The sequence below is a fragment of the Frankliniella occidentalis genome, unplaced genomic scaffold (assembly GCF_000697945.3).
Source record: "Frankliniella occidentalis isolate FOCC.00 unplaced genomic scaffold, Focc_3.1 Scaffold453, whole genome shotgun sequence".
In the NCBI taxonomy this organism is placed as follows: domain Eukaryota; kingdom Metazoa; phylum Arthropoda; class Insecta; order Thysanoptera; family Thripidae; genus Frankliniella; species Frankliniella occidentalis.
In genome coordinates this window covers 72,723-80,234 of record NW_026267571.1, presented here as the reverse complement: position 1 = coordinate 80,234, position 7,512 = coordinate 72,723, and the positions used below count along the sequence as shown (strand labels likewise).

The following is a 7,512-nucleotide window of genomic DNA, read 5'->3' as shown; positions in this document are numbered from 1 at the left end:
TAAAAGTGATATTTCAGGTTTTTTGGTTTTTGATTTTTTTGACAGGCCAATTTTTAAGCTAGGGGGCTCAAAATCAATACAATTCTTGCTTTTTATGGTACAAAGCTACACTCAAAATTTCAGGTACCTAGCTCAAACCGTTCTCGAGTTATCGTGATTACAGACAAACAGACAGGCAGACACACAGACAGGCAGACACAGACAGACACGAGGTCGTTTGCATAAGCCCGCTATATAGCTTTTCTAAAGCAGAAGGGCGGGTTAAAAATGACGGATAGCCTTACGGTTGGCGCGTAAGCTTGACAATACGGATAAACCGTGTAGTTTCCTTATAGAGTACGGTCTTTGTACGGTTTTAACTGCCTTAAAAGTTATCAAGCAATCCCGTAAAAATCCCGTTCTCATTTCTAAAAGTGTGTAAAATCCACGCCGTTAATCTTGCTGCACAAGTGTAAGGTTTTCTTTTCGGGTAAAAGGAGGCCTCCTTGCGTTAAGTGTGTGGCACCAAAAGTGAATGACTCACGCTGCGTGAGAATGTTAATTTAATTGGTCACAAGTCCGCAGCTACTCGCCGCGCCTGATGAGGTCGGCGGCCACCTCGGCTACCATTATGGTGGCCGCGAAGGTGTTGCCGCTGGGGATGGTGGGCATGACGGAGGCGTCCGCCACGCGCAGCCCTCTGACGCCGCGCACCCGGAGCTGCGAGTCCACCACGGCGCTGGGACATAGAGAGTGCAGAAGTTAGGAGAATTATAACAAGCAGGCCCGCCCTCCCGCGAAATGGAATTGCCAGCTCCGCTTCGCTCCACCGGCAACTCCGTTCGGCAGGGGCCGGGCTAGTTATGATACAAAACGACCCTGAAAATCCCAGGTCGCTAGCTCAATTTGTTCTCGAGTTATCGTGAGTACAGACAAACTCACAGACAGACAAACACGCGAAACTTTTCACTGGAGTAATAGGCTTCGCTAATCGCTCAGCCAACTAGCTATATGTACGCCAGACCACTTCTCGCGTAACAGGCTTCGCGATATCTCACGAAACACTGTTATGCTGCGACGCACCTGGCTTACATCTACCTAGGCCTGCGGCGCTGACACCCGCGTCGGGCGAAAGGCAGAGTCGTAGATAGGCCTTTGGCACCAAAGGACACAACTTTTACCCCCAGAATTTTATTTTAACGAGTTCCGCACCAGAGGCCATCAAATATCTGAGAAACAACATTAAAATGGTTTGAGGTCATTTTCGTGTGGAAATCGCCCTCTGGCGACTTAACGGTTAGAGATAGAGCCAAACGGACCTAGCAGGGGCCGGGCCTGCCTGGCCTGCCGGCGGCGATGGTCGGGCCTGCGGCCCGACCATTTCCGTCACGCGATTTGCTGAAGAACATGATCGAATGATGTAGCGGGCCTTCGGCCCGCTTAAACGCGTCGTCTTTGAGTTTGTCCCCTAGACACGAGAAAGGGATGTAACGGTGAAGCAACGCGACTACAACACAACCTACTGCTTAAAAAAGGATTTTTGGGGGTGGGAGAAGAGTTTCTTTCTTTTTTGCGGTTTTTAGGCCTTTTTCTACAACTAATTGTTCACTTTAGCAATTTTTAGCTTATTTTCGTCAAAAAAGGCCCTCTAGCGCCTAAACGGTTAGAGATAGAGCGAAACGTTTTCTAGGAGTGAACCATAAGATACCCTGAAAATTTGAAGTCTCTAGCACATCTCCGTCTAGTGGAACAGACAGACAGACACACAGACAGACACGAGGTCGTTTGCATAAGACCGCTAGATAGCTTTCCTAAAGCAGAAGGGCGGGCTAAAAAGTGCCCCCTTTCCCCTCACCCCTACCCGCCCGCGCCTACCCACTGCTAGTCCCTTTTGGGCCTAGTCAGACGGCGAGGAGAGGAAGGCAGAGTTTTGCGGATTTTAAATGATGCCTAGCCGCCTATCTTGCAAACAATTTTTAAATCGGCAGAAGGAACACTTATAAACTAATCAATATAAAGCTACGACCAATTTCACTCAAAAACTACCGGGATAACTGTAACTAGTTACAATTTTTGGCGAAAAAACGTAACTGTAACTGCAACGGCAGTCTTTCAGGAAAAGTAACTGTTACGGAAACTAGTTACATTTTTGGCAAAAATAACTGCAACTGTAACTAGTAACATTTTTAATAGTAACTTTCCAATCCCTGATCATGAAGGGAAGTGCTGTTTCCTTCCTCATTACCTGGCACCTATGGAAAGAAGGCGAGAGGCGAGGACGTGTCAAAGTGTATAAACGTTCCTTTGTTTTTTCACCAGTGGGTTACAGGAGTCTTCAAATTGCAATCAAAAAGTTGCCCTCACAGTAGCAGCGTAACAGCATTACTGACTCATGGGTTTACCGTGTTTATATTCCACAGCGTTCCGAAAGGCAATAGAGTCGTTCAGGTCACAAACTTGCATCACATTAATGGGCAATTTTCTTTTTTTGTGCATCATTACGATACAAATTTGTAAACTACGCGATTCGAATGTGTATCTGGCTGATAGAACTGAACCTTTCTAAACTCAAAACATGTCCTTTGAGCCTTAGAGATTCAGCATTCCTCCTCTTACCTCGAGTCGTCGTCCCGCCCCATGCGGCAGGTCCCGGTCCAATGCCAGGCTGTGGTCGTTGTTGTCCGCGCCACGCAGCGTAAGAAATCGTCAGATCCCATGGGGAAGTCACTGCAAAGCCACAAAAGCATATTAATGCGCTTAAAAAAAATTGAGTGGTGCCAATTGGCTAAAAATCTACACTGTAAATCTTGTATCCCGGGTAAAAATCTTCAGAGACTATTCGCGTTTATCTCGCGTTATCCTTCCCCTGAAAAAACACAAGATGCAAAAGATTGTAACTCCAAATGTTCCCCTTTTAAGAAGCATTCAGCGTGGCTAAAGAACGCAAAATGAACACCGGGACCACAGCGGATAGACGGCGCCTTCAGCCTCCACCGCCGTCGATTGGTGAGCGACTCATGTTGCTCTCCTCGTTTTGCCGTCTTTTGCCGTCTTTGTCGCGTATTCTGATGTTCCCTACAAGTTTCTGGGTGTAATTTCGGCGTTTTTCTCGCGTGCACGACGCGAGGAGGACGCAGAAAGAACGCCAAGAGAACGCCGCTCAGTGAAGCAAAAACGCGAAAAAGACGCCGGGCGGCCGGCAGGACGGCCTGTCATATCAGCCGGACCCAGCGGGAGTAGAACCACGAGGCTTGTTGTTTTGAATCTGTCTCGCTATCCACTGGGCCAGAGTGGACGGCTGCTCGGAGCCAGCGGCGTCGCGCTCACATGGACCCCGCCGTGGGCTGTCGATATTCACACTGTCGTTCGGTCTTGTCCACGTTGACCACCAGGTCAACGCCGTCAGCCCTCAAAGACACGCCTTTGTCGTCGACGGCGACGGTCATGTTCTCGGTCGAAGTGGAAAACAAGCCAGCCGACAGCACGCTCCGCTTGTGGGCTGACGGCGTTGACCTGGTGGTCAACGTGGACAAGACCGAACGTCAGTGTGAATATCGACAGCCCACGGCGGGGTCCATGTGAGCGCGACGCCGCTGCAAGGGACCGTAACTTATTGAAAATGGGCCTTATACGTTAATTTAAATGTTTATGTTGAGCGCCAAACTTGTAGCGAGTACGTGGCGCCAAACGTTATACGATGTAACTTTAAGTATACGTTAACGTATACTAATTAGCTAACTAATTAGCGCAATCCCTGTTACATATTCAACAACAATTTAGAAAACAGATGATTGTGCGTTGTGCGTTACTAACTGTAACAGTTAAATGAAACTCGAGAGTGAAAAAATACTGCCAAAACGTTCACGTTATAACTCGAAATTAGCTCGATGTAGGTTAGTGGTATCACACACAACTTATAGTTAACCAACAAACGTATCGGTAACTTTCAAAACGTTGTCGATTCTGATAAAGCAGAAGAACAAAATCGGAAAGTGGGAAGGCGCCCGCACTCCTCCGCGCCTGCCCTCCACCCCTGTTTTGTCGGTGGTTTTCTGGGTTCAGGGAGTAATAGTTGGCCAGGAGTATGGAATCTACACTTGTATTGTTCTGAATGATACAATCTCGCGATCCTCCAACTTCCGACTCTACACGGCGACTGCCGAGCCCGCACCGCAGGTCGCTGCGCTTCCAGCCGACCGGCCTGCGCCGACGGGGTGAATCCCTTGCGTGAGCTGAACAGTGATTCCGGTCGCACGTCTCTGCCTGGCGTTCGTTTATGTCCAGCTGACAGTCGCGGCTGAGTGGGCACCAATATTTAAACTCTGAGTGATAAGTTTGCCCCCCCCCCTCCCCGGCGCTCCCCCACTCTGCCCGCTTGAGGGTGCCTTCCCACCTTCCGGTTTTGTTCTTCTTACTACCGCTCGGCGCTCCATTGGCATGCCCCGTACTCTCCAAAACGCATCGCAACTTGCCAAAGTACTCGTTAGCTCTGATCCAGTGGTCTTCATCGGTCGGTCCACCAGTCCCGGGAGCGCATGGAAAGTAACATGTACGAGTGAGATGGAGTCTGGCCCGTTCGGGCATCTCACTGGCACCTGTCGGTCTTGGACGCTACCGTAAAAGCAACTCGTCTGCTTGGAGTCGAACCTCCTTCCGCACGATGACTGTCCGAGGCGCTACCCACTGAGCCAGAGTTGCTCGCTGTGGGAGGTGGGCAGGGCACCTCTGTCGTTCGCTCGCCGTTCGCCCATTTTATCCGCCAAGCGGCAGCAGCAAGCGGTGGCCGGCGAATTAGACCAGCGCGCTGCCCGCCGTTTCTACTCATCCGTTCTGGCCCAAAGGGTAGCGTCTCGGACAGTCACCGAGTGGTCATGGGATCGAAACCAAGCAGGCGAGTTCCTTTTAACTAGTTTCATTCTTTCTTTGAGCTGCTCCAGTCTCGACTAAATTTGCCTCAGATGTAGTCTGATGACGGCATAGATTTGTTCCCGATGCAGGCAGCGAGACCCAATCAAGTCTCAGGTGGGACTCAGCCGACTCCACTCACCCACTCCAATTCTGAACCCGAGGCGGAACAGCGCGCGCCTACTGCAAAAGCTGGGCAGAAGAACGAGTTCTTCTTTTGGAACAAGGCACTAATCGATCCCGGCCCCGAAGCCGGCCACGATTATCTCGGTTCGGTGTCTGCGTATTTGGCCCTTCCACTGGTTCAACTTTTTTTTAGCGGTTTGTTAAAGTTGTAAGCATAACATACAGTTAACAGTTAATCTCTAACCAAACTAAAGTTATAAACTAAACTAGTTAACAGCAAGCCGTTGGTTAAGGACAGGGGTCTCAGACTGTGACGTCACGCGGGCCGCACGAGTCGGACCTCTCACTCGCACTCACTGCGATCACATAGCTCCATCTCTCTCCAGTGCGGCCCTTGCGGCCCGCGGGCCGCGTGTCTGAGACCCCTGGTTAAGGATGTAACACTAATTTATAACTCACGCCATCCATGTGTTAAGTTATTCACAAACCAAACTTGGGTTAGTTACATACGTAACAGTTTAGGGCTGTGCCCGAAACTTTTTCGTTATTTGGATACCGTATAGAAAATAACGCAGGCCATACTGATACGATAAATAATAACGCAACGTTAAGAAATAACTTCAATTTCGGTACAGTCAGTAACTAACGTATGTTTGCGTTATGATAAGTTACGGGACCCCTGAATTTTTCTCTATAATTTTATAAACATTTCAGAGAGGTTTTCACTGAGTACAATAAGTGTTACAGTACACAGCTGTATTATTGACACTTTTTCAATGAAGGGTCACAAATCTCCGTGGAAAGTCCATAGACCTAAAGTGTGTAAGTTCTTAACACACTGGACTTCAATGAATAATAAAAATATAGGTGGTGGTTAGTTTATACCAATAAAGACGTCTTTTAAAAATAGAGCAGTACACTCTCATCCTGTTAATGACTTTTCTGACCCCTTGTCAGTAACAGTAACAGTGCTGTTTAAAGTTCTCTATAGACCACTTACAATTTTTCCCTCAGTATTACGAAAGAATTTCTTTTTAACACGTTCGGGCCGGCTTGACCACATTGTGGTCATAGCGAACTATCCCTACCGACGACGTGTCCACAATGTGGGCATTTTTTGTTCAATGTTCAAAGATTTTTAGAAAATCAGGGGATTGGGCTAGAGGGCTACTCTCTTCGGCTTTCGGTAGCAGAAACCTTCAAGAATTCCAGGCTTTTCCAGGTTACAGGTCAGACGGCTCCTTCAGCCCCTACCAAGGCAATGACCACAATGTGGACAGCCCGGCAGCAGGGACCGGCGAATTTGGGAGTCTGACGGTCGCATAGGGCATAAAAAGCGGCCGAAATGCCCACAATGTGGTCAGCCCGGCAGGAGGGGAGTGCAGCAGTCCTCGCCATGTCCACAGTGTGGTCAGCCCGGCACACGGGACAGTCAGGACCATGTCCACAATGTGACCAGCTCGGCAGCTGGGACCGACACTTCATGACCACATTGTGGTCACACCGGCGGGAGGGACCGGCATTTAATGACCACATTGTGGTCAGGCCGGCAGTAGGGACCGGCATTTCATGACCACAATGTGGTCAGGCCGGCAGTAGGGACCGGCATTTCTTGACCACAATGTGGTCAGGCCGGCAGGAGGGACCGGCATTTCATGACCACAATGTGGTCAGGCCGGCAGTAGGGACCGGCATTTCTTGACCACGATGTGGTCAGGCCGGCAGGAGGGACCGGCATTTCATGACCAAAATGTGGTCAGACCGGCAGGAGGGACCGGCATTCCACGACCACAATGTGGTCAGACCGGCAGGGGGGACCGGCATTTCATGACCACAATGTGGTCATGCCGGCAGAAGGGAACGGCTTTTTATGGCCACAATGTGGTCAGGCCGGCAGTAGGGACCGGCATTTCATGACCACAATGTGGTCAGACCGGCAGGGGGGACCGGCATTTCATGACCACATTGTGGTCAGACCGGCAGAAGGGACCGGCTTTTTATGACCACAATGTGGTCAGGCCGGCAGGAGGGACCCGGGTCGACTAACCCGACTACCTTATTTTGAGACTAGGAATCGAAAGAGCACCTCCTAGGTTTTTCGACGTTATCTCCGTACAGTGTGCCTTGAAAATGTTTTCGACATCACCATTCGATAGCTTTTGAAAAGACCTTTCCAACGAGGGTAAGGTTGATAGGGTTCAGATGTCTGGAAACGTAACTAGCGAACTACGCTTCAGAACCCTATCAACCTTACCCTCGTTCGAAAGGTCTTTTTTACAAAATCTATCTAATGGTGATATCGAAAACATTTTCAAGGCACACTGTACGGAGATAACGTCGAGAAACCTAGGAGGTGCTCATTCGATTTCTCGTCTTAAAATTAGGTAGTCGGGCTAGTCGACCCGAGTCCCTCCTGCCTGCCTGCCTGACCACATTGTGGTCATGAAATGCCGGGCCCTACTGCCGGTCTGACCACATTGTGGTCATGAAATGCCGGTCCCT

The 7,512-nt window shown here is 49.6% G+C and overlaps 1 protein-coding gene across 1 annotated transcript in view; it reads right to left on the bottom strand.

Moving 5' to 3' along the window:
• Window positions 1-511: 511 nt before the first annotated feature.
• Window positions 512-7,512, bottom strand: part of LOC113213064 (glucose dehydrogenase [FAD, quinone]-like) — a 25,317-nt gene continuing 18,316 nt past the window's right edge. Inside the window, exons 11-12 of the mRNA XM_052274848.1 lie at window positions 2,596-2,706; window positions 512-718 (exon numbers count right to left, since the gene is read on the bottom strand). Coding sequence (XP_052130808.1) covers window positions 565-718; window positions 2,596-2,706 — 265 coding nt within the window. The 3' untranslated portion in view covers window positions 512-564. The remainder of the gene's footprint in view (window positions 719-2,595; window positions 2,707-7,512) is intronic.